The sequence below is a fragment of the Chiloscyllium plagiosum genome, unplaced genomic scaffold (assembly GCF_037043375.1).
Source record: "Chiloscyllium plagiosum isolate Xiang-an unplaced genomic scaffold, Cpla_swu_hap1 HiC_scaffold_18, whole genome shotgun sequence".
Lineage (NCBI taxonomy): Eukaryota > Metazoa > Chordata > Chondrichthyes > Orectolobiformes > Hemiscylliidae > Chiloscyllium > Chiloscyllium plagiosum.
Window position 1 is genome coordinate 39,256,373 of NW_028270156.1, and position 27,965 is coordinate 39,284,337.

At 40.7% G+C, this 27,965-nt stretch overlaps 1 protein-coding gene across 2 annotated transcripts in view; it reads right to left on the reverse strand.

Moving 5' to 3' along the window:
* The window catches only part of insc (INSC spindle orientation adaptor protein), a 287,717-nt gene that overhangs the window by 53,859 nt on the left and 205,893 nt on the right, over positions 1–27,965 (reverse strand). For both annotated transcript variants that reach the window (XM_087996161.1, XM_087996159.1), the window contains one exon: positions 14,658–14,826. In XM_087996161.1, coding sequence (XP_087852287.1) covers positions 14,658–14,826 — 169 coding nt within the window. The remainder of the gene's footprint in view (positions 1–14,657; positions 14,827–27,965) is intronic.

Genomic DNA, 27,965 nt, shown 5'->3' on the forward strand with positions numbered 1-27,965 from the left:
CCTCTGGTAGAGAGTCCAGAAATAGCTGGGGTATAATCTTAACTTGCGAGATAGGCCTCTCAGTTGAAAACCACTTCTTGACAAAAAAGTATTGTGAAAATTTCTTTTGTTAAGCTCCTGAAAATTCAACTGAAAATTTCAGAACTGAAATTGATCTTTTGGCATTCAGCAATGCTATGAGTGTTACAGAACCAACAGTGCAGGAGCTGGAGGCAGCAAGGACTCAGGCCCCCAATGTTTTTTTAAATTAAAATACTTTTTGGTGCAGGAGGAACAGATGCCTTCCTTGCAACCCTCAAGGACCATATGGGATTCACCTTTCAAGCATCTACCTCATCCCTATTCAATCTCTGAAATATGGATCTCTATACCCTTGCCCTGCATTGCTAGCGATAGTGCTACTCCAGACAGAAGTCAAAGATGGGGAATGAAAATAGAGACCAGGAGTTAACATCTCATGAGCATCATGCTCGGGGCAGGATGGAGGAGTTGTGGAGGGCAGTCTGTCATTTGCTATGGCCTTCCAATTCTTATAAACCAAAATAAATCAGACCATAATTGTTGGGGTTATCCATTACAGTATTCTTAGTGATTTAACATTCAAGGTGGACTTCTATAATTTTCTTTGATAATAACAAAGTATATTTTCTGTTAAGATATCATAGAAGAAGTTCCAACTAAATGGCTCTAAGAAATGAAGGTTAAAAACAAGCAGGTTAGATAGATATGTAAGGTGGATAGCAAGAGTTTCCAGAACTATCCAAAAAACCTAAGTACAAGTAAAATCAGTATTTGTCCTCTAGACAGTGAGAAGATAGAGTTAATGGTAAATGGTAATGAAATAGATAAACATTTTGCTTCTCTCTTCACTACAGAGGATACAAAACTATCCCAGTAATACCTATAAATAAAGAGGTGGATTGGAGAGAATAAATTCATAAATTTGCAACCACCAGGGAAGCAGTTTCTAGCAAACATTGATAGAGCTGGAGGCTGACAAGTTCCTGAGTTGTGACAAGTGTGCGATTTATATTTGTCAATGTCAGTTCTTTTAAGAGTTTGGATTTCAAACTAGTGGCATGTGACTGCTGGCTTACTTTTGTGAAGTGGCTTAATTTTCCAAAATTCCTAGATTCTAGAAAGGTGACAGCAAACTAGAAAATAACACAGTGGGGTGGCACAGTGGGCCCGGTGGTTAGCACTGCTGCCTCACAGCGCCAGAGACCTGGGTTCAATTCCCACCTCAGGCAACTGTCTGTGTGCAGTTTGCACATTCTCCCTGTGCCTGTGTGGGTTTCCTCTGGGTGCTCCGGCTTCTTCCCACAGTCTAAAGATGGGTCAGTTAGGTGAATTGGCCATGCTAAATTGCCTGTAGTGTCAAGTGAAGTGGTAAATGAATGGGGTTGGGTGGCTTGCTCTTTGGAAGTCGGTGTGGACTTGTTAGGCCGAAGGGCCTGTTTCACACTGTAAGTAATCTAATCTAATAAACTCGTCATTTAGAAAGGAAGGGAGTTGGAAAACAGGAAATGCTAGACCAGTTAGCTTGATATCTGATAGAGAATGTGTTGAGGTCAATTATTAAGGTACAGCTGCACAATTGGAAGCTTCAAGTTGATCATGAAGTGTTAGCATGGTTTTGTAAAAGGAAAATAATGTTTAACAAATTTATTGGAGCTCTTTGAAGGAGTAATACGTAATGCAGATAAAGAGGAGCCCACATATTACACTTTGATTTCCAGAAGGCATTTAACAGGGTGCTGCATAAAAGGATGTTGCACAAATTAGGAGCTTATGTGAATAGTGAATGAGAGTCGAGCGAGAAAATTCCATTAGATTAACAGAAGCCTCCAGCTGCCAGTGGATTCAGGTCATGGCTCAGCTTCCAGCGTGAACTGCAGGTCTGTTGCACATTTTGCTTCACAGAAACCTGGCTCAATCCATCCATTCCTGACTGTGCACTTCAGGCTGATGGTTTTTCTATGCATCATATGGACTGTACAGCAACCTTATGGTGGAGGCATTTGCTTTTTAATCAACACGGACATTGCAACCTTGGGCAGCCATTGCTCCCCAAACTTTAAGTTCCTCACCATCAAATACCACCCCTTCTATCTACCACGGGAATTTACTGCTGCTATACTAACTGCTGTGTACATACCGCAAGCAAAGGTTGAGGAAGCTCTGGATGTGCTGTACTCCACCACTAACTAACACCCTGGAGACGGAACACCCCAAGGCCCTGTTTATTGTAACTGGTGACTTCAATCAGGCCAATCTAAGGAAGGTGTTGCTCAAGTACCTTTACCTATCCCAGCAGGGGCCCAAACATTTTACACCACTGCTACATTACTGTGAAAGATGCCTACCACTCCATCCCCTTCCCTCATTTCGGGAACTCCGACCATAATGCCTTGTTCCTTCTCCCAGCTTACAGGCAAAAGCTCAAGCAGGAGGTCCCCTCGCCGATACAGGTCCAGTGCTGGTCGGAGGAAGCAGAGGATCAACTCTGGTCCGGTCTGGAATCAGCTGATTGGGCCATGTACAAACAGTCCGCAGGTACCTTGGAAAAGTACATCATCACCGTCACAGACTTTACCAGCAAGCATGTGGAGGACTACATACTGAGGAAGTCAATCCGGGTGTTCCCCAAGACGAAACCCTGGATGAATCAGGACATACAGAACATGCTAAAAACTAGGTGTGAGGCCTTCAGATCAGGAGACCTACTCAAATATAAGGAATCCAAGTATGACCTTCACAAAGCCATTAAGACAGCCAAGAACCAATACCGATCCAAACTAGAGACCCAGACAGATACCCGGCGACTATGGCAAGGACTAAATGACATCACAGGTTCTAAAAAGAGGCAGTGCAAGAGAGCAGACGATGACACATCCCTCCCAGATCGTCTCAATGCCTTCTATGCATGCTTTGAACAGAATTTCGGTGGAGAGGTAACACCTATTCCAACAAGTCCTGACGAACTTATCCCAACAGTCACTGCATCAGAGGTCAGATCAGCTTTCCTACATGTGAATCCAAGGAAAGTGATGGGACCAGACGGAGTATCAAGCTGTGCATTCAGGGCATGCGCATATCAGCTAGCAGAGGTCTTCTCGGACATCTTCAACCTCTCCCTGCAGAAGACCACTGTCCCTGCCTGTTTCAAGAGGGCCAACATCATCCCTGTGCCTAAGGCGGCTCATGCAGCATGTCTCAATGACTACCGCCCAGTGGCCCTAACTTTGGTGGTCGTGAAGTGCTTTGAAAGGCTGGTCATGGCATTAATCAACTCTAGCCTCCCCACCACTCTTGACCCACTCCAATTTGCCTATCGGACCAACAGATCCACATCAGATGCCATATCACTTGTCCTTCACTCCTCCCTAGAACATCTTGACACAAAGAACAGCTACGTAAGAATCCTACTCATTGACTATAATTTAGCCTATTATCCCCTCGAGATTGATTACTAAACTTAATGCTCTCAGACTAAGCCCCACTCTCTGCAACTGGATCCTCAGTTTCCTGACCCGCAGGCCACAATCAGTGAAGATTGGGAACAATATTTCATCCTCACTAACACTCAACACTGGAGCCCCCCAGGGTTGTATACTCAGCCTCCTACTGTACTCACTATATACCCATGACTGCATCACTAAATACCAGACTAATGCCATTTACAAGTTCACTGATAACACCACCATAGTCAGTCGAATCTCAGGTGGCGATGAAACAGATTACAGACGAGAGGTGGAAGACCTAGAAAAATGGTGCACCGAGAACAACCGAGCTCTCAATGTCAGCAAAACCAAGGAACTCATTATTGACGTTCAGCGTTTACTACTCATGTCCCCCTACCCATTAACAATACAGAGGTGGAATGAGTGGAGAGTATCAAGCTCCTGGGAATGGTCATCCATAACAAGCTTTCTTGGACTCTTCATGTGGACACACTGGTTACAAAGGCCCAACAATGTCTCTTCTTCCTCAGGCAGCTGAGGAAATTTTGGCATAAAGGCGAATACCCTTACCAACTTTTATAGGTGCACCATCGAGAGCATTCTGCCTGGATGTATCACTACCTGGTATGGCAACTGTACCATTCAAGATCGGAGATGGTTACAGAGAGTGATGAACTCGGCCCGGACAATCACAAAGGCCAACCTCCCATCTATAAAATCCATCTGACAGGTCCACTGTCATGGAAAGGCCACCAGCATTCTCAAAGATCCATCCCACCCTGGCAATGTTTTTCTACAGCCTCTACCATCGGAGGAAGATACAGAAGCCTAAACACACGCACCAGCTGGTTTCGCAACAGTTTCTACCCTACTATTATTAGAATACTGAATGGTCTCACAAACCCTTAACATTTGCCTGTACCTGTGTTTTTGTTTTTGCCGCTGTTTACCTATTATTTATTTATCTATGCTACTTAACTATTTGACCTGCCTGTATTGCTCGCAAAACAAAGCTTGTCACTGTGCCTCAGTACACGTGACAGTAAATTCAATTCAGTTCAATTCAATTCAATTCCTGCCCTAGATGTCAAGAGGAGATAAATTCAGCCCACATTATCATAAATGTTCTAAAAATATTGGCGTCTAAGCCAATTGATCAAGTATTTTTGTGGACTAACTTTATTTAAGGCAAAACAAACACCTTATAAGGTATTTTTAAACAGAGCAAAATCCCATGAAATACTTCACAAGTGCATTATCACACAGAATTGTACAGAATAGAATAGCAATAAAATAGAACAGCATTTTATTGTCACACATTACAAAAAGAAGCGGTTGAAAGTTTGATAAGTCGCCATACTACAATACCTGTATTCATAACCGAAATCATAGATAAGAAGCAAAAAGTAAAAATTAAGAGAGAGTTCAGCTCAGCTCAATTTCACTTCGGGGAAAGTCGATTAAGATGATGAATGCTGGAATATGAGGAAGCTGCTACTGGGGAGGACCTGCACACCGATGAGACCTCCATGCCAGGACAAGACCATCAAACCTGGAGACTACCATGCCAACCCTAGGCCGCCCATCCAGGACAAGGCTGGCACAACAGGACACCACTGCTCCAGGCTGGAATACAAGACTTCCATGCCAGGATGAGATCTCAACACATGATCTCCAATCTGGGACTGGATAAGATTGTGCAGTTGGAATACCCGAAAGCGCCTGCCAAAGAAGATGTCCACACTAAAGAGGCCTCCACACTGGGACAAGTCGGCCAAACCTAGAGACCGCCACGCCAAACTGAGACTGCCCCTCCAGATGAGGCCGCCACAATGGGAGACTGTCAAACTAGGCTGAGACCACCACACTGGACTGGAAAGCTCTTCCTCACTGGGCCCGGGCCAGGAGAACTTAAAAATGTGATGCTGGAAAAGCGCAGCAGTTCAGGTAGCATCAAAGGAGAAGGAGAATCGACGTTTCGGGGCATAAACGTCGATTCTCCTTCTCCTTTGATGCTGCCTGACCTGCTGCGCTTTTCCAGCATCACATTTTTAAGCTCTGATCTCCAGCATCTGCAGTCCTCAATTTCTCTCAGCCAGGAGAAGACTCCTTCCACCGAAGAAGTTAAAAGGGTAAGATAATAAATGGAAACATTGAGCCAAAGCAGAGAAAGTGAAAAGTCGTTGGAGTAGACAATCTCTGGTGCTGCTACACAGCCATCATCTTGCTTCTATGCTGTTTGTTGCACAGGAGATATTAGAGTTGCTTACCAAAGCTTGTGGTCAAGGGGGTAAATTTTACTGTAACTGTAAAGGTACAAATTGAAGAAAAAGATTAGGGAGGGAAATCAAGGGTTTAGGAAATTGGTTGACGAAGGATGCTAGTGGTGGAGTGATTAAAATCAGGGATATGCAACAGATCAGAATTTGAGGAACATAGGTATTTCAAAAAGTTATGGGGCTGAAAGGACTTACAGTTAAGGAGGGGTAAATCACTGGAAAACAAGGATTAGCATTTTAAACCTAAGAAGGTCAACAATTAGTATCTTTTAAAAAAAAATTCAGAAGTGCAGGCTGTATTGCAATGGGTCTGCCCACTAAACTCTTTCTTCGCCTTAATTTTTCCATATTATACATGTTGCTTTTCAATCAGTAAATGCAGACAAAATAATTTTTTTATCAGTTCAAGTGAAATGCTTCTCTTGCTGTGTACACATGCAAGATGATAGTGTACTGGCTTAATATTTCTCAATAAACTGGACAGATAAAGAATGCCTGAAAGCCATTGAGTCCTACACTTTCATACATGCCAGCAAGCTATGTGATCAAAAACCTTCTTCAGTACAGACCCCCCCCCCCCCTTACATCTTCCATGGGACCCAGTCTACTGAGAACAGAATAACATTAACATTTTTATTGAAGCAGATGTAACTGCATTTCTGAAGCCTAATTTACTTCTCATCAATGTATTTTCAAATCTGTTGATTCTCTCGTACTATCTACTACCATCTCACAAATCACATCAACTGGGAATGTATGCCTTTATATAGAAAATGTCAGGTGAAAAAGCAAAGAATTTATCTCACTAGTTCAAATGTCAAACTGATGCTGCTCAATGTGAGTTAAATCTTCACCAACCCTCTTCAATAGACACATTTGTAATTGAAATTATCTTCAGAACTGGAGTTATGCCAAACATATGTTTCTTTTAAATAAGCAAAGAACCCAAACATATGTTCAGAATATAGTTCCATAGTGTTACGAATATCAACTTGCACCAAAGCACCTGGTCAAGTAGATGAACTATCTCTATTCCTCTCTCACCATGCCATAACATATACAAAACTTAATGAATTGAGGTATCCAATCTCAATTTTACAAAGTTACTCACTTTCAAGCAATTCCATAAAGAGCATTACAAATGAGACATTCCATCTGGCCATAAGCAGAGTAGGATAGTGCATGGAGATCAAGGCTTAAATCTACAATCTCCCACACAACAATTTTAGATTAGCCAAATGATCCCAGCTGATGATATTACTCAACATGTCAGTTCCCAAACTGCAATCTGGTTTGATAGATGATATTCTGCTTTTGTTTGGTTTTCACAGAAATGCCAAGACACAATGCTGCAGATTTGATTTTAACAATAAAACAGGAGTATGTTACACAAAACAAACAGAGAATACATTAAATAAACAGCCTATTTATTTATAATAAAAAGTATTAGAAAAAACACCTCAGATTAAGCAGTATCTGTGAAAAGAGAAACTGCATTAATGATTCCTCAGCACATTTTGTTTTTACTTCAGATATTTAGCATTCTCATTCTTTTGTTTTAATTTACATATAGTAAATGTTTTGGGATTTAAAAACTGCATTCCTTTACAGTTCTCATGTCAGAGAGACAACTTCCTTCTCTATCACACAGAGTTAGGATTAACAGATGCTTCCATTCCCATCCCTAGGGATTTGATAGCTCCTTCCTTGAGCCTTCATATAACTCAGTATAGAATTTCTCAGCTTCAAAAAAATCTCTTCAGGGTTTTAACCAAACACCACTGATCTGGAATTTGTATCTTAAACTGAGGTAATCAATTTCTTGACAATTCTAAACTATCTTCAGACCTAACTGTTTCATACACTCATCTCCAGCTAAGACGTCTGCAATAACAGAAACTAAAAAAGCTTTCTTCAATTTATGGATGGTTTCCCTAAATCCAAAAAAAAATCCATTCCAGAATGTTCTACCTGAAGACAATGCACAATTGTTTTACTTTGTTTATTCATAAAATTCACATAAGGAAGGCAGACACGTTTTACTCGCCAGGAATTCACCCTGCCAAATAGTTTTTTAAAGAAATCACTATGGCTATAGAAATACAGGTTAATCATTAAACCCTAATTTAATACTATGACCTCAACTGATATTACCACTGGACACATCAGATCCCAGACTCAGATCTGGTATGACAGATCATATATCATTTTTGGGGGGGTTTTAATAAAGTTGTTTCCCATAGAAACTTAAGCATACAATCTGCAGATTTAGTTTGCAAGTTTTTTTTCCACAAAACAAATTAACATAAAATAGAACAAACCACAATATTTATATATAACAAATGCTTAAAAGATTTTGAAAAATACATTAAAAATGCAATTTCATTAATCCAATCACCACCCCAATTACTCAATGTAAGAGAGAATCCTCTCATCAATCCCACACAGGGTTTGACAAAACAGTGGCTTCAATTCTTAGTCATGAAAATTCGATTGCCTTTTCCTTGATTTGGTATATAACTCAGGTTTGACTCTCTCTGCTTCACATAATCTGTTCAGGATTTTAACTAGACACTCTGGAAACTTTAAACTCCTTCCACTGAGCTAACATACTTTTCATAATTCTTAAGCATTTTCTCCCTCTCTCAGGAACAACTACTTTACATGTCTAGCTTTAGCAAAGAATTTTGCAGAAGTGCTGCAAATAAAACTACAAAATAAAACATTATTCTCCAAGCTATTGGTGCGTTCACTAAGCACATCTGTAAATTGTCCTAATGAAATCACCATGACAGAAATATTCACAAGTTAACCATTAAACCTCTTCACAGAAAACCACTTTTTTTAAAAATTCACTCACAGGATGTGGGTGCAGCTGGCTGGCCCAGCATTTATTTCTCTGTTGCTAATTGCAGTTAGGTGTAAAACACATTGTTGAGGGCATGGAGTCACATGTAGGCCCGACCAGGTAAAGATGGCAGTTACCTCCTCTAAAGGACACCAAATTTTTTTTCTGGCAATCAATACTGGTTTCACAGTCATCACTACATTCTTAATTTCATATTTTCCTTACTGAATTTAAATTCCACCATCTGCCATGGTGGGATTTGAACCTGGATCTGCAGAAATGTAATTGCTGGATTAATAGTCTAACGATAGTGCCTCTAAGGCATTGCTTTACTAACTTTCAATGTACGCTGACACATATTGAACAAAGACAATGAGGTTTGTTTCAAGGATTTTAGCACAATTTAATACTATCACCCATGTTCTCAACTTGTAAGTTAATGTGTTTTCTTACTGTTCAAGGATAGTCAACCTCACCAGCACAATGTTTCCCATCATATCATGTGAATGATAATGTGCTTATAAGCAATCCCTCATCCGCAATTGATTAACTCCATGGGTTAGTTTATTTAAAATATTAAAATACATTACAAATTGTGAAGCAGACATTACCAAACTAAAGTGTGTGTGTGTGTGCATGTATGTGTGTGTGTGCACATGTGAACATGTGCATGTGTCTGTGTGTGTATGTCTGTCTATCTGTCTGTCTGTGTGTCTTGCAAACCCACAGCAAACCAACTATTAGGAAGAGTTGCAATATTGTATACACGCAGTATAAGGAGTCCTTCAAGTTGAATTATCTGCAAGGAAACATACACATGTAAAACTCACAATGATCTGTCTGAAAGTTCTTCCTATTGAGGTCCTGGAATCTGCAACTTCCTTTCCTCAGGCAATTCAGACTCCTCTTCGTTGAAATTGAACCTTTCTTCATGGCAAAATAATGCAGACTAACCAAGTAATGATTACTCTTCACTTATACAAGAGCTTTCCACCAGAAATATACGCTTTTAACCCAATACCCCTCTCCACCAGAATTCCTGTTGCAGAATGAGTGTAATTCAGTGTATAATATGTCTATGCACTTTCTTTCAAAGGGCCACCTTGGACATGGTGATACTCAGCAAAACAGGTAAGCAAGTGTACGGTGATTCAGAGGAAAGGCATCATGTAAATCCCAACATTACCGTTATTTAAATGAAAACCCTTCTGGATGACTTTGCAAACAATCTGAATGTTTAGTGAACGTAGTCTCCTCTTGTTCACAAGTGTCAACAGATATTCAGTTGCATCTCTGTGTAACATAAGCATTATTTATAGCCCATTGTAAGCTTGGGAAATCATGAACACACCAGAAATCTCCATATCTGTTGCCATTACATGATGCTGACCTAGATGAACTCTGCAACTCCACCAAACATGTTATGACATATCGAATGCAGTTGCAACTATTCTTTTGTCTTACATTGTACATACCTTCTGTGACACATTAAAGAATTGGAATCAAAACTTTAAACAAAGTGATCACCGTCATGGTGACGATAGAACTGAGCTGGCTCTGACCGTGATTGAAGGTCTTTGCAAAGAAGTTCACAGTGATCTGCAATGACTGCCTTGGACAAACACAATTTCTGAAAACCTAGTTAAAAATCACACAACACCAGGTTATAGTCCAACAGGTTTAATTGGAAGCACACTAGCTTTCGGAGCGACGCTCCTTCATCAGGTGATAGTGGAGGGCTTGATCATAACACAGAATTTATAGCAAAAATTTACAGTGTGATGTAACTAAAATTATACATTGAAAAATTGATTGTCTGTTAAGCCTGTCATCTGTTAGAATACAGTGATAGTTTCACTTCTTTCATGTGTAAATCACAAAACCTTTGTTTAAAAGTTGCATTCTCGGGTTAGCTGTTAACAATGGTGATAGCTAGACAATATGTTGAAGGTGTTGGCCCCCTGTGTTCTCTCTGTCTACGCCATGATGTCTATTATTCCTACTCCTTCTCAGTGATGGTGTAAAAACAGTGTACCACATGGCCATGCTTCCCAAACTGGGGCACGGTGGACATATGGAAATGCAACCCGTGAACTCACTAAAAGTTAATACTGCAATTTGCATCTTCACTATCGACATTGTAGTTCACACCTCAACTCTCTCAGGCAGATTCCAGATGCTTTACAAGACAGCTCCTGAAAATGGTTCAAAGTTTTCAATTTAAACATATTTCTTCGAGTTAACAAGTAGTTGTTTGTCATCTGTTTATACACAATACATTATTTTTTTACTAGTATTCAAGAGTTCTTTGGGCAGATTATCAGAGAAAAATAAATAAATAGTAGCAATTGATAACCCATCCACAAATCCACTTCAATGCTTATTAAATGATTCTGAGTTTTGCAGCTCTGCAGTGTGTCCTAAATATTGAACCCTGCATTGAAACATTATGCTCCTTCAGTTTCCATGATGTTTAGCAGGAATAGGTTATATCCCTCTTTATATTTCATTGTCCATTGTAGTAGTCAAGAAATTCCCCAGAGGTGCTCAAGCTTCATTAGTGTCATGACAAAAAATGGAAAACCCATTCATTTCTTACTGTGGCTTGCACTAAAAAGCAACAGCAACAAATTGCTAAGCAAATCCAAAAAATTTCATGGCTACTGGTTAGTTCTAATCACATCATTCAACCCTGCACAAAAATACAGAAGTGCAACAGAACAGAATTAAAATAACTAAACTGACAAAACTGCTGAAACACTATGGGTTGTCAGCTTTATCTAAATTATGAAATGGTGAAAAATATTTTTGGAAAGTGGTGGGGTCAAGTATTTGATAGCAGTCTCAATCAATAGCTTGGAAAGTCACCTCACGCATGGTCAAGACAGCAAGTGGGCAAAGTCAGATGTGGATGTGGAGGAAATGAAATGTAAGGTCAGTGAGTAAACTTGTGGGAATAAAGGACTGATAAGCTAGTATCAAAGAAAGATTGGGAACTCTTCAAAGTGCTTATAATTCTCACTAGCACTTTCATTTGGTGACTGAAGAAGCAGATTACCAGTCTTAAAACTGCTGTTTCCAAAGTACAATTATGTCACTAAATTAGCAAATTAATGTGCACACTGTCATGATCACAGCTGATATTATTAGCTGATAAGTCAGACAGACAGTAACATGTCTTGATAGATCATAACTTTGTAACTTTATTTGTTTTGGTTTCAACAAACCAGTTTCTAGCAGAAACCTAGGCATGTAAGGCTGCAGATTTTGCTTTAACAGCAAAACAGAAGTTTATTACAAAACAAATGATAACAAAATGGAATAACCCAAATCATCTACTTCTAACACAATTAAAGTTTCAAAGACATAGTAAAGGTATAATTACAAAACACTCCTTTATAAATTGAAAATAAACAAAATGGCTTTTGTATAATCTGAGAAACAGACCAGTACAGTACCGAAAAATACCACTTGTACAATAAACCAGTATCCCTGTATCTAACACATCAGTAAGTTTAAGTCACTTGGGACTTCAATTGTTCAACTGGAACTGCTCCCTCTTTGCTGTCCTAATTTATTTGTTAAACAACATGCATATGAATAACAATGAGTTGAGTGGTGCTTTTTATCGTCCTCTAGGCAACTGCTGTTTTGAGCCTTTGGTGTCCACCATAAGCTTCCTTTTCATTTCCTATCCAATCCTGTAAATTCCTTGACATCTAGGGTACTTTCGACTTTTGGTTGTACACTTCATGTTGGCCCTGCACTCTCACTTTAACTTTTTCAAAGTCTCCCACTGCAAGTGGCTGCTCCCAGGCCACTTTGGCCATATCCCATCTTATCTTTCTAAAATCAGTCTTCCCCAAATTCATAACTCTTATTTCCAGGTCATCTTTGCCCTTAACCAATATCACCTTACATGTTACTGAATTATGGTCGCTTGCACCAAAATGCTCCCCTCGTGCTATATTTACCATTTGTCTGCCTACATTCCTTAAGAGTAGGTCTAACACCAGTCCCTCTCTCACAGGACTTTCTATGTGCCAGTGTAGAAAGATTTCCTGGTACTTTTTAAGAATTCTGCCTTCTCTAAGCCTCTCATACTTTGCCTACCCCAAATTATACTGTGGAAGTTGAAAGCCTCTATTATTGTTACCCTTTTTTTAAGCACTTCACTGATATTTGCCTACATGTCTATCTTCATACCTGTCCTACATTGTTTGGAGGTCTCTAATACAATCTAGCAAAGTGAATGCCCCTTTTTACTCTTTAAGTTCGACCCTATGGCCTCATTTGAGGAAACCCTCTAATGTATCATCCTTTTTTTTTTGCAGTGACTAAGTCTTGGGTCAATATTATGACACCACCTCCTCTTTTATATCTCCCCTTTCTTGCTCAATGACTCTATACTATGGAATATTGAACTGCCAACCCTGCCCCTACCTCAGTCATGGCTCTGTGCTAGGAATGGTGTCAGATCCTGATGTATTAACTCTTCATTACAAGTTACTGGTTAAGTCACAGATCATATAAGTATTCATTTCAAAAGAAAAAAGAAGTCTCGCCCTTAATTCAAGAAGAGAGTTTTTTTTTCTGAAATGGAAAAAATAAACTGGGTCATTTCTTCTTAGCCAACTTCCCTCTAACTGAGCTTGTCCTTAGCAGAGTCCCCTCCAACTGAACTTGATAAAAAAAAAACCTCTCTAAGCCAGTCACTGTTCAAAACAATCCCAGCTATTTACAGCAGAGTCTAGAGCAAAACCTTTAGCTATCACTAGTCATTTTTTACAGGAAGTCTTGCTTTTTTAAAAACACCCAATGTCCGCACTGAACTTCAAGAGATCTCTTTTAAAGAACACCAGGTACATGAAAATAAATTCATTTTCCACAATCCTTCAATATTTAAATTCCAAAAAAATGTTAAACATAAAGCTTCTTTGTAACACTAGCAAAAGGATTGAGGATATTTCTGTTTAATCTAAAACTAATGGAAGAAACCGACAGTGTAATGCACTGGAGCATGTCTTGTCTTGATTGTCTCATCATGATAATAGCATGGGAAGGACATTATTGCTGAAGATCACAGGGAATATGTTTATTAATTCAGACTAAAATCATCCTTTCCATATTAAAGTCAACATCCAGTCACCATTTATGTCTATTTTGCATAACTGTTCAGTAGCACATAATAAAATCTTGTCAGCCAACTTAAGGAAGAAGTTATTTGTTTTATCCTAAGTCACATTATTAAATATTTTAAATAGTGCTTAAATCAATTATGTAAAAGCTGAATTGTTTAGAGTTGCGACATCCTGAAAACATTATGCAAATGCTCACCAAAGGTATTTCATGATGGAAAATATGCATTTATGAGGTTGGATTCGAGAGAATTCATACATTCAAACGTCTTCTGAGCTGACTTTAGTGTGACAAAAGAATTAAGAATTGCGTTGTTATTTTTAAACATTTCCAGAAACACAATTTACGACAGAGGTGTAATCTTCACTAGTTATCCTCACTCAGCACATGATATACCATCACTGCAAAAGTCACCTTTATAGTCCAATTTTAATTTTTTTTTAAGTAAGATATTCAGTTCAATGGCATGTGTATTAATCAGACATAACCTGTAAACGAAACATGATAATTGAAGATTTAATGGAGAAACCATACAAATGCAAAAACCCAGTGGATGTTTTGTGAAAAATGCACTTCTTACACTGAAAAGACACCATTCAGCTTCTACATTATGTTCCTAGACCCTCGATAATATTCAGGGCACAGGACCATACAGGTGGCTTCTAAGGACCACATTTCTTTTCATTTATGCTTAATTGGAACAAATATTATTAATCAATCTTTGCAGAGATGTGATAATATATGGCTGATAATAAGTAAGACTTGAACCAAGGCCTCCTGGCTCAAGATGGGAATGCTACCACTGCACTATACATTATTAGAAACAAAAGTAAAACAAATTAAATTACCTATGGGAAAGCATTTAAAGTTAAACTTGCTTCTCTCAGATTAGCTTTTCATCATTCACTGTGCCTGAGGGATACTCACTGATAAGTGCTGTTACTATGTCCTCCATGTTCTCTAAGAAGCTGCTGAGATGCTGTGTGAAGACGTGTGGAGATGTAATTTGTGAAACCACTGCTGCAGCTTCTGCACGAGTGGCTTCAGAATTTCTTTCATTAGTGAGGAGATCAGCCAAGCACAGCACACCACCCACCTGAAAGATAAAGACAATCAAGAAATAATTTAAAAGTGTACATTTTAAGCCACACTCAGTACTCCATTTTTCAACGGTCACAGCAGAGAGTAATAGAGTTGACTGTTCAAACCCACATACAGCTTTTATTAACTCTGAAAGGACATAGTTAGTAGGAATTGGAACATAGAAATGCACAGAAGGCTGCGCAATACAGTGCACCTTGATTTTCATTACTGGACATTGTCTGAAAGCTAAACACGAATGATGGACTAAAAAGGCTGGTTCACATATACAATCCTAAAAGATCTACAAAGATATTATGATAGTAGGTGAATAGATCAAGCATCTGTTGTAAGAATAAATGTGTCCATAATTCAGGAATATTTACTACTAATTCATCAGATTCACTCGAAATCCACAAAAGCTGGAAAGGTACAGAGGAAAGCAGTAGGCTATTCAAGCTCTCAAGAATGTCCCACTACTGTAATAGAGCTCAATCCCACTGTCCGCTTCTCCTCCAGATCTCTAAACACTCTGATCTAAATATAGCCTTTCAAAGTCAATGTTCAAAATTTCAATCAATATATTATTCGCTTAAGCTTCTGGAGAAAGGTGTTCCAGATTGCCACCACTTTATATGTGGAAGAGTCCTGTCTGATTTCACTTCTACCTATAGTTCACTCAGAATGAAGTAAATGGGCGGGGAGGGGAACGGTTTAAAGTGTGGCTTCGGTAGGGTTTTGAAAAGCACCAGAGAGGTAGCCTTTGTTGGAACTGCAGGAGATGGGGGAGTATTTTGCATCAGTGTTTACTGTGGAAAAGGACATGGAAGATACAGAATGTAGGGAAATAGATGGTGACATCTTGAAAAATGTCCATATTACAGAGGAAGAAGTGCCGAGGTTTCTGCCAGATACTGGTTTGTTGTACTCTCGAACTCTATGGGAAGCTAGGGAAATGATTGCTGGGCCTCTTGCTGAGATATTTGTATCATCAATAGTCTAGAAAGACTATTATGATACAAATATCATCGATAGTCTGGAAGAATAGAGGTTGGCTAACATGGTGCCACTATTTAAGAAAGGTGATAAAGAAAAGCCAGGGAACTATAGACCGGTGAGCCTCACGTCGATGGTGGGCAAGTTGTTGAAGGGAATCCTGGGAGACACGATGTACATGTATTTGGAAAGGTAAGGGCTGATTAGGGATAGTCAACATGGCTTTAAGCGTGGGAAATCATGTCTCACAAACTTGATTGAGGCTTTTGAAGAAGTAACAAAGAGGATTGATGAGAGCAGAGCAGTAGATGTGATCTATTTGGACTTCAGTAGGCGTCCGAGAAGGTTCCCCATGGGAGATTGGTTAGCAAGGTTAGATCTCATGGAAAACATGGAGAACTAGCCATTTGGATACGGAACTGGCTCAAAGGTAAAAAAACAGAGGGTGGTGGTGGATGGTTGCTCTTTAGACTGGAGGCCTGTGACCAGTGGAATGCCACAAGGATTGGTGCTGGGTCCTCTACTTTTTGTCGTTTATATAAATGATTTGGATGTGAGCTTAAAAGGTGTAGTTAGTAAGTTTACAGATGACACCAAGATTGGAAGTGTAGTGTAGGTTACCTCAGATTGCAACAGGATCTTGATCCAATGAACCAATGGGCTGAGAAGTGGCAGATGGAGCTTAATTTAGATAAATGTGAGGTGCTGCATTTTGGAAAAGTAAATCTTAGCAGGACTTATACACTTAATGGTAAGGTCCTAGGGAATGTTGCTGAACAAAGAGACCTTGGAGTGCAGGTTCATAGCTCCTTGAAAGTAGAGTCACAGGTAGATAGGATAGCGAAGAAGGCATTTGGTATGTTTTCCTTTATTGGGCAGAGTATTGAGTACAGGAGTTGGGAGATCATGTTGCGGCTGTACAGGACATTAGTTAGGCCACTGTTGGAATATTGCATGCAATTCTGGTCTCCTCCCTATCGGAAAGATGTTGTGAAACTTGAAAGTGTTCAGAAAAGATTGACAAGGCTGTTGCCAGGGTTGGAGGATTTGAGCTACAGGGAGAGGTTGAATAGGTTAGGGCTGTTTTCCCTGGAGCATCGGAGGCTGAGGAGTGACCTTGTAGAGGTATATAAAATCATGAGGGGCATGGATAAGGTAAACAGACAAAGTCTTTTCTCTGGGATGAGAGAGTCCAGAACTAGAGGGCATAGGTTTACGGTGAGAGGGGAAAGATATAAAAGAGCCTAAGGGGCAACATTTTCACGCAGAGGGTGGTATGTGTGTGGAATGGGCTGTCAGAGGCAGTGGTAGAAGCTGGTACAATAGCAACATTTAAAAGGCATTTGGATGGGTATATGAATAGGAAGGGTTTGGAGGGATATGGGCTGAGTGCTGGCAGGTGGGACTAGATTGGGTTGGGATATCTGGTTGGCACGGACGAATTGGACTGAAGGGTCTGTTTCCATGCTGTACATCTCTATGACTCTGTGACTTGGGTGCCTGCTCAGTCTTAAATGCCCTAAAAATGCCTTCTTTTCCGGATCCCAACATCATCACTTCTGAATTTTAATCCAGGAGGTTTAAAGGTGAATGGAAAGTGAGAGATGGACAGAGAGATCTGGGCCCATTGTGGCATACAGTATACAGATTTCTCTTGCATGAGAACAGAACAGAGGAACATGAAAACTGCCTAGTAGCTTGTGTGATTGGAAGCGGGGGAGGAGGAAGAGGTCAGAGAGCATTTGTGAGGGTTGCTATGGGACATGGCTGTGACAGAGTAATTGGATATGGATGTGTATGAGCTTTGGCTGTTCAGTGGGGATTTCAGATTATGCCTGGAGAGAGAGAGATGAGTGAAGTGTAGGATAATACTAAGAAAGACAGAGTGATACTGAAATTATTACATCATTCAACTGAAGTTTAAAATTCACTTAGACCAGTAGCTCCAAGTTTGGAGGAACCACATTTGTGCTATTGACTTCCTCGGCCACTTCTTTCGTGTTTAAGAGTCTGTCCTCTTTCTCCTGTTCTCGACAACGTCACCATCTCTGAGGTCCTTCCATAGGATCTCCAGGCAAGAGACCAAGTGAGCAGCCTTGCTAGGTCCAACGATGGTTGCAATAACTATCAAGGTCTATGTGCAGCTAAAGTTTTTCTGAAGCATTCCAGGAGTCCTTTAATAAGAAATTCTTCCTTTGGCAGACTTAGTGGGTCATCCCACCCAACCTCTCTGATTGGTTGATACCAAGCAGTTATCCATGTAACAATTCTAAAGAGAAGAAGGGTGAAAACCCCACAAAAGTACATTACAGCCCCTATGGCATTGGTATTGGTCAGTACTGGCTACCCATTCTCACCTTGATCTTAAAACATCTGACATTGATTGTTGTTTGGACTCACCAACTCACTATACTGTATGAGCTGCAGTTTATGGTGATGTCTACAGCTACCATCCTTTCTCAGTGTAGGATAATATAGGACCTGCTTGGTCCAGTCTGGTAGAGGAAAACCACTTCCTAGTCTCTTGCAGTTAACAAAATATAATTTATTGCATGATAGTTAACTAGTTCTATGTTATGTTGATAAACAGATATTGTTAAAAGACTCTGAGGAGGACCAAACATTAGGTTTCATTCCTTGAAGATCCTAAGCTGCCCATCAAATATTCATCATAGTGGGTGCTGGTTGATTGCGCACCTCAGTATTAACCCTTTCAGACCCAGTTACCACATGGTTGGGATATCTGGTCGGCGTGGACAGGTTGGACCGAAGGGTCTGTTTCCATGCTGTATATCTCTATAACTCTATGATAAATAGTCTTTTTTTCCACACACCCTGTAACCTCATCAATTCTCTGTGCATTATTTCAAGCAAAATCAGTTGTATTTTCTTCTGAAACATTAGTGCTACTAACATGTTTTGATTATTGTGACCATTCATCAGATCTATCAAATACAACCAAGCCATTTGTCTTAATTTTACAATCTGTGTGTTGATTTCAAAAACTTATGCCCACGTTCCATTATCACTGCCTTCAGCTTATACCCAACATGCTCTTAAAATGGAACAGTTTGCTACTTGGAACCCAAAACTAAAATGCAACCCCTGAATGATTCAATTTTAAAGTTCACAGTGAAAGACCAAAAAAAACCCTGAGCCGAATTCTCCTGATCTCAGTGTCATCCTCATGTAGGGATGTTTCCATTGAAGGATGGAGCACACAGGATGTTAACCATCTGTGAGAAGTGACCAGGTAGTGGGAGATTAGATTAGATTAGAGTCCCTACAGTGTGGAAACAGGCCCTTCGGCCCAACAATAGACAATAGGTGCAGAAGTAGGCCATTTGGCCCTTTGGGCTAGCACCACCATTCATTATGATCATGGTTGATCATCCACAATCAGTATCCTGTTCCTGCCTTATCCCCATAACCGTTGAATCCACTATCTCTAAGAGATCTATCCATCTCTTTCTTGAAAGTATCCAGCGACTTGGCCTCCACTGCCTTCTGGGGCACAGCATTCCATATATCCACTACTCTCTGGGTGAAGAAGTTTCTCCTCAACTCAGTTCTAAATGGCCTACTCCCTATTTTTAAGCTGTGTCCTCTGGTTCTGAACTCACCCATCAGCAGAAACATGCTTCCTGCCTCCACAGTATCGAAACCCTCTGAAAAGTAATCTACCCAGATTATTTTCCCTACATTTACCCCTGACTAATACACCTAACACTATGGCAACTGAGCATGGCCAATTCACCTGATCTTCACAAGGAGATCATTGTGAAGCCTCGCTCAGGGGAAATGGAAGCTTGGGAGGTATTGAGCAAATGGAGAAATAGGAGACCAGGATGGTCAAATTAAGTATAGCTGACATCTCCATCCTCATATTTCAGGGAAAATGAACATACGTCACTGAGAAATGGACCGGCCAAGCCAACAATCTCAATGTTCATGGATGGGGTCATTCTTGATATTGGCAGAGCGGTTACATGCAGGAAGTTGTAATGACAAAATTGCTGTGCAGCAGAGAGGATCACGGACAGAATCTTCCCCATCCTTAAACTACTTGGGCTATGGCAAGAACTTTTGGAAAATTGGGCGAGACTGCCACCAAGGCTCTTCTTGATGTGGCGAGGAAAAAGTTGCATTTTTCAACCCAGTCCTGGATGTTGAGATGAGATATTTGAGCAGTAAGAGGCCTATTATCATAGATTATCACTCATGATTACCTACTCTCACCTCAGGAATATACAGAATCCAATTCTGCACCCAGTAGATCACAAACAGACATTGAGAATTCCAAACAGAGCAGGTACTTGGTGACTCCAGCTCACAGCTTGCTTCTCTAGATCTCCACCTTGGATAGCCAGCATCAACATTTCAGGGCATCCTCCATAGTTAGTGACCACATGCAGCCCATTTCATGGAACTTGACGTCCAGCACCTGCCAACTTCACCACACCATCATGACATATCTCTCCTCCACTTACAACATGGTTCTGTTACTTTGGAATGCAACAGTACCTTTTATTGCTGTTGCAAGGATATTTTGCATGTGGCGTCAGGCATGAAATACATGGATTTGAACAGGGAGCCACTCTAAGCACATATTCAGTTTGTACCTACCTAGATATTCATTGCATTTCTGCCTTGCCTTGTCTTGTCTTTTTCCACTTTGCCCCCTCAGCCAGATCTGAAAGACTCACAGCTTTTCTGTCTGGCCCTGTTGTTTGGTGCAGAAACAAAGTTAGGCATCATGTCATGGTTGTCAGCAGTCATCAGCAAAGGAAGTGAACATGTTGCTGTGGGGCAGCACAGTAGCTCAGTAGTTAGCACTGCTGCCTCACAGTGCCAGGGTCCCAGGTTAGATTCCAGCCTTGGGTGACTGTCTGTGTGGAGTTTGCACATTCTCCTTATGTCTGCGCGGGTTCCTCGGGTACTCCAGTTTCTTCCCACATTCCAAAGATGTGCAGGTTAGGTGAATTGGCCATGCTAAATTGTCCATAGTTGTTAATTGCGTTAGTCGGGGGGGTTACTCTTCGGAGGTCGGTGTGGACTTGTTGAGCCAAAGGGCCTGTTTCCACACTGTAGGGAATCTAATCGATATCACTCTCCCAACTATGGCTTGGACCAGGAAACGTACTGCATGTGCATCAGCCAAATAGCTGTGGCTCAAAGTCAAAGGGGAATAGTCATCAGTCAAACGTTAAAAAAACTGAACTTCTTGATTTATTCAAAGAGGAGAACAACAATCTTGCATATAGTATGCTTCAAATTCTCATGATGCTCAAAATCACTTCACAGAAAAGTAAGTGTGTTTATTGTGAGTTCACCATTATTTTGTAGACAAAGATAACAGCAAGTTATGCATCGAAACATAATATAAACATTGTTGAGAGAAACAATTAGTTTTAATGGTGGCAGTTTGGTGGTGAATATTGGTCTGGAGAGTATACAAAATTGCTACTTTTCTTTGATATTGCCATTGATTTATCTTATGTCAACATGAACTGATAGGAGTAATGCTTTAACATCTCACTTGAAAGCAGTAAACCTTCAACAGTGCAGCAGTCCCTCAGTAACGTACTAAAATATCAGATTAGATCATGCACTCATGACTCTTCATTAGGGCTTTAATGCAAAGGAGGGGTTGGGAGTTTGGGGGGTGTTGGTGGTGGTAATATCATTGTGGCAATGTCACCGAACTAGTAATGCAGAGCCCCAAGTTAACATTTTCCTTAAAAGGCATGTAGGACAGACAAATGAACAGCAAGTGGACTGTGTGCAGGCAGATAGGATTAGTTTAGCAAGGCATCATGGTTGGCACAAACATAGTCTGATGAAGAGCTTTTGCCCTAAACGTTGATTTTTCTGCTCCTCGGATGCTGCCTGACCTGCTGTGCTTTTCCAGCACCACTCTAATCTAGACTCTGATCTCCAGCATCTGCAGTCCTCACTTTTGCCTACAAATGTAGTGGGCTGAAGGGACTGTTCCTGTGCTGTTCTAAACCATCTGACTGAAGAGGTAAAGGTGCTGGAAATCACACTGTGGAATGTAAAACAAGGAGGCACACAAGTAATTCATTAGCAAATTACATAGATAGGACTCCATTTTAGTATATTTTAAGGAATTACAATTTAATGCGATTCAGGTTGAACATAGAAAAACAATTGCAAAATGGCCAGCACACCACTGTCAGAAAACTTCTTCTATCAATTGATAATAAATTTTCATGTTACAAAATATTTTAAAAGCATGCTTGGAACTGGTAATCCAGGCAATATAATCAATAACTAAATTGTAGAATGACAGAAAGTTTAATTATCAATGATATGCAAAGCTGTACCTTTCACTGGAGGATTGTATAAGATGATATAACCTCAGCCAAGCAATTTGCGTCTTATGTCTGGAAGGCATACTATAAAATACGATTTTCATAACTGAGTCACAATTCCAGGCACTATCACAATATCTTAATGAACATCTGGGAGCAAATTTCACAATCAATCATGTCATTACCAAAAAGCTTCACAGATAAAATTAACCGACTGCCTTGTCTCTTTTTATGCCCACAACAATTTTTGGTTTGCTAAATAATCACTTTGACAGAGAATTCTTTAATTCAGTACAAGTAGTAGCCTGCAGCAAAGTCCACAGCAGTAATTCATTCAAGCATTTTCAATGGAGCCACAAATGCTTAAATTATCCAAACAACAAAACTGAAACACATGCTGTACAATGACCACTTATTGTTTCTACTTTACACAAAATATTTATTCAGGTACATTGAGTAGATGGAAAATTATAAAAAAAAGGCATGTAAACATAAGTGATTAGCTATAAATTCTTGTCAGAAATCATGGCTACTCGAGGTAAAACCAAAAGACCCCACTCCAATTAAGCCAGGTGGAACCAAATGGTAATTCACTCCATTCTCTGCCTATGCTATATTGAAGTTACTGTCACACTCAAACAGGTATGGTTGCTCTTTCTATCCTCCTGACCCCACCACTTATTTTTACAATCAATTCCTATTACTGCTTTTCACTCATTCCTCCAACTCAATATTGACAGCTACTATTCTTGCTTACTCGACTCCTGGCATAAATTGACACCCCAGACACTTTCCACTGCACCTTTATTTAGAATAGCATGATTCTTAAAACTCTGGTTATATTTTGCAAAAATGCCTTAGTGACAATGGGTTGTAAAGATGACAGGATTTGCTACAGAGTGGCATACCTGACAAATATTATCAATAATTATGCAGTTAATGAGACATGCAGAACCTATGCCATATATAGAGAGTAAAGATGTAAGGAAATTATAGTAAACCTATATAAGACACTGTTTGGGTCTAAAGTGGAATATTATGCCCAATCTAAGGAAACTCAGCATACCCATGAAGACCCTCACCAACATTTATAGATGCACCATAGAAATCATGATACTTAATTGCATCGCGGCTTGGTTCGGCAACTGCTCTGCCCAGGACCGGAAGATCTCAGTTATATGGGTCATTTGGTAAAGCTAGGACTGTTCTACCCAGAGAAGAAGTGGATGAGAGGAGAACTAAAAGATATATTTAAAATCTTGTGGTGCTTGTCACACAGAGACTAGGTTAAGAACCAGAGGACACTAATTTAAGCTGAATAGTGGAACAAGCAACTGCAATATTAGAAAATCTTTCTGAATGCAGTGAGTGGTTAAGATCTGGAATATACTAACTGTCAATCCAGCATAGACAGATTCAATCATGGCTTTTAATAGAGAATTTATAATTGTCTAAATAACAAAAAGTTTACATGGTTATGGGGATAGAGTGAGCAAATGGGATAAAATACTTCGGCTGCATTTGCAGATATTAGATTAGATTCCCTGCAGTGCGGAAACAGGCCCTTCAGCCCGACCAGCCCTCCAAAGAGTAACCCACCCAGACCCATTTCCCTCTGACTAATGCACCATGGGCAATTTAGCATAACCAATTCACCTGACCTGCACAATTTTTGGACTGTGGGAGGAAACCCATGCAGACATGGGGAGAATGTGCAAACAGACAGTCACCCAAGGCTGGGATCAAACCTGGGACCCTGGTGCTGTAAGGCAGCAGTGCTAACCACTGAGCTACAGTGCCACACACTGATGGCAGGCTAATTGATCTCCTTAAACACTAAATTCTATGAATTTAGCCATTTTGGAAGTTCAAATGCAGGAGGGAAATATACAATAAATGGCAGAATCCCTGACACATTAACATACAGAGGGATCTGGGCATAGGGCTGTAGTTCCCTGAAAGCGGTAACGCAATTGGGAAGGTTATCAAGAGGGAAAATAGCATGCTTGTCTTCATCGATTGAGTAAAGAGTATAAAAATTGGCAAGTCATGCTGCAGCTGTATAGAACTTTAGTTTAGCCAAATTTGTAATAGTGTGTACAGTTCTGATCACCACAGTACCAGAAAGGGTATAGAAAAGACTTACCATTTCTTGGCTGGCTTGGAAGGCAGAGCTGGAATGAAATGGTAAGGAGAGATGGAATGAACATGGTTTGTTTTTACTTGAATGTTAAAGGCTGAGTGGTAACCTAATAGAAATTTACATAAGGGGCATGGAGAGAATGAATAGTCAGATTCTTCTTCCCCAGTGTAGAAACGGTAAATTACGAGGAGACACAGGTTCAGGGTAAAAGTGAGTATGTTTAAAGGAGATGTGAGAGGCAAGTTTTTTTTTACATAGAGGGTGGCAAGTGCCTGGAAAGCACTGCCAGAGGAAGCAAATACAATAGCAACGTTTAAGAGGCATCATGATAGATCCAAGAAAGACAGTGAATAGAGGGATATGGACTGCAGAGAGGCAAAAGCTAGAAGGTATTATGTGTCAGCGCAGACTTAGTAGGCCGAAGGGTCTGCTCCTATGCTGTACTGTTTTTTGGTTCTTTGTAAAGAGTACCTCATTGCGGCTGCAGTGACAGCCTCTGGCTCTGGCCAGTGTGTTAACAGGCACAGCAAGGCAAGATAATGTAGAAAATGGATGCTGTGAGCATGCAGTAGGCACCAAGTGAGTAAGCACTTGGAGAGCAATGCCTTGCAATGCAGCATGCTCCAGTCCTTGAGCAGGGTTCCAGTATATGCATGCAGAGTGTCTCTGCTGTAGCTTTTCGATATTTGTTGCTGATGCACCCTGAGGATGAGCAGCCTATAAGCATATCGGAGAAGTGCCATGATAGTCATGACCAGTTAACAGATGCCAGATGCAAATGTCCATAGATAAGGGTTTATGCAGCTGGTGCCCATGGATTGTGCTGAGATGCAGTTGAAGATCCTTCAGATCAAGCAGCGAGCTGAATCTGCCAGGAACTGCTCTGGTTTCCATGTCATGTTTTCTCGACTCGAGCTTATTTGGTGAGTTTGGTAAGATAGAAAGTTAAATATTCATGAGATGAGTTGTGGCACTAATAAGGTATTTAACAAGCAATAATCCCCCCTTTAATTCTGATATGCTTCTCACCACAGTCCACATCATTCAGACTCCTATAAAATCCCACCCTATGATTTTAAAACCAAATCTCAGTCTCATCTTATCCGGTCAACAGTCACTTTTATAACCTCAGATAAATGATTGTCTACATTGTGCACTTATATGATTAGCTGTTTCATTGGCAATCTCTGGATAGGTGCCATATTTTCATCTCAGTTCTGATTAAACCCATCATTTAAACTGTCAACATTGGTGCTAACTTTGCAATGGCTAGACTAAGACGTCAGTTTAAAACAAAACAGCAAGAAATTCTCTTCCAGCGAGCTCAGCCAATCACGACTTACACATAATTGCACTATTGCAGACGACATCATTTAGAGGACCAAACAAAACTGGAGGGAAATCACCATTTTTACAAAACATAGAGACTGTCAGGTTTATTCATTCTTGACAACAAAATAGGAATATGTGGGAAGAGGAGGCAGAGCCAGAAGCATGACATCCTCTCCTATTACCCATTCACTCACTGCTCAAACATCAGCAGTCATCAACATGTTGTTCTGCTTTACATCGCAATGATTCCATAGATCATAAAACCAGCCTACCATGCCTGTCACCTCTCTGTTATAGAACAGGCATCAAAATATATTGGCTGGTGGTTAAGCAATGCATTGATTTTAAAAACTTCTTCCACATTTTCAAATTGCTCCATAGCTTTGTCATTCCCTATCTCTGTAACCTGACCCAGTCCAACTGATGTGGCTTATGCCTCAAAGATAGGCAGAGATGATAAATTGGTTTCCATATGTTCTGCAGCTGGAGTGGCAATGTTTTAAAGTGTCTGCTCCTATGCCTACAGCACCAAATCTCTGTATAGTTTTTCTTTCTAACAAAGTAATCCGTGACTCCCTCGTCAGATCCACACCCCCCACCAACCCAACCTCCACTCCCGGCACCTTCCCCTGCAACCGCAGGAGGTGCAAGACTTGCGTCCACACCTCCCCCCTCACCTCCCTCCAAGGCCCCAAAGGAAACTTCCATATCCGCCACAGATTCACCTGCACCTCTACACATATCATCTATTGCATCCTCTGCACCCGATGTGGCCTCCTCTATATTGGGGAGACAGGCCGGCTACTTGCGGAGCGTTTCAGAGAACACCTCTGGGACACCCGGACCAACCAACCCAGCCACCCTGTAGCTCAACATTTCAATTCCCCCTCCCACTCCACCAAGGATATGCAGGTCTTTGGACTCCTCCATCGTCAGACCACAACAAAACGACGGTTGGAGGAAGAACGCCTCATCTTCCGGCTAGGAACCCTCCAACCACAAGGGGTGAACTCGGATTTCACCAGTTTCCTCATTTCCCCTCCCCCCACCCTGTCTCGGTCAAATCCATCAAATTCAGCACCGCCTTCCTAACCTGAGATCTTCTTCCCGACCTCTCCGCCCCCACTCCAGTCTGACCTATCACCCTCACCTTGACCTCTTTCCACCTATCACATTTCCGACACCCCTCCCCCAAGTCCCTCCTCCCTACCTTTTATCTTAGCCTGCTGGACAAACTTTCCTCATTCCTGAAGAAGGGCTTATGCCCGAAACGTCGATTCTCCTGTTCCCTGGATGCTGCCTGACCTGCTGCGCTTTTCCAGCAACACATTTCCAGTATTGAATGGATATTATTAAATTTGAGAGGGTGCAGAAAAGACTGCTAAAAATGTTACTGGGACTGGAGGCATTGAATTATGAGGAGAGGCTGGATAGGCTGGAACTTTTTTTCACTGGAGCGTAGGAGGTTGAGGGTGACCTTATGGAGGTTTATAAAATCATGATGGGCAGAGATAAGTTGAGTTGCCAAGGTCTTTTTTCTGTGTGGGGAAGCTCAAAACTAGAGAACATAATTTTAAGGTGAGATTAAGAGGGTTATCATTTTTACAGAAGGTGATTCATATGTGGAATGAACTGCCAAAGGTATTGTTAGATATCAACATTTTAAAGATATTTAGGCAGTTACATGAATAGCCAATTCAATTCACTCCACAAGAAACAGTTGGAGGCATTGGATACTGCAAAGACTACAGTCCGTGTCCTGATAACATTCCTGCAATAGTACTCGAGACTTCTGCTCCAAAACTGGTTGCTCCCCTAACCAAGCTGTTCCAGGAGTGTTACAACACTGGCATCTACCTGACAATGTGGAAAACTGCCCAAGTATGTTCTGCACATATAAAGCAGAACAAATCCAAACCAGCCAATTACTGTCCCATCAGTCTACTGTTAATCATCAGTAAAGTAATGGAAGATGTCATTAATACCTGGTCAGCAATAACCTGCTCAGTGGTGCCTTATTTGGGTTGCACCAGGGCCACGCAGCACCTGACCATATTACAGCCTTGATTCAAACAAGGATGAAAGAGCTGAATTCAAGAGGTGAGGTGAAAGTGGTAGCCCTTGATATCAAGGCTGCATTCAACCAAGTGTGGCATCAAGGAGCCCAGGCAAAACAGGAATCAATGGGTATTGGGCTACTGTGGTTAGAGTCAAACCTGACACATAAGAAGATAGTCATGCTAATTAGGTGTCAGTCATCTCAGCGCCAAGGTATCTCTGCAGGAGTTCCTCAGGGTAGTGTTCCTAGGCCTAACCACCTTCAGCTGCTTCATCAAAAACTTCCCTCCA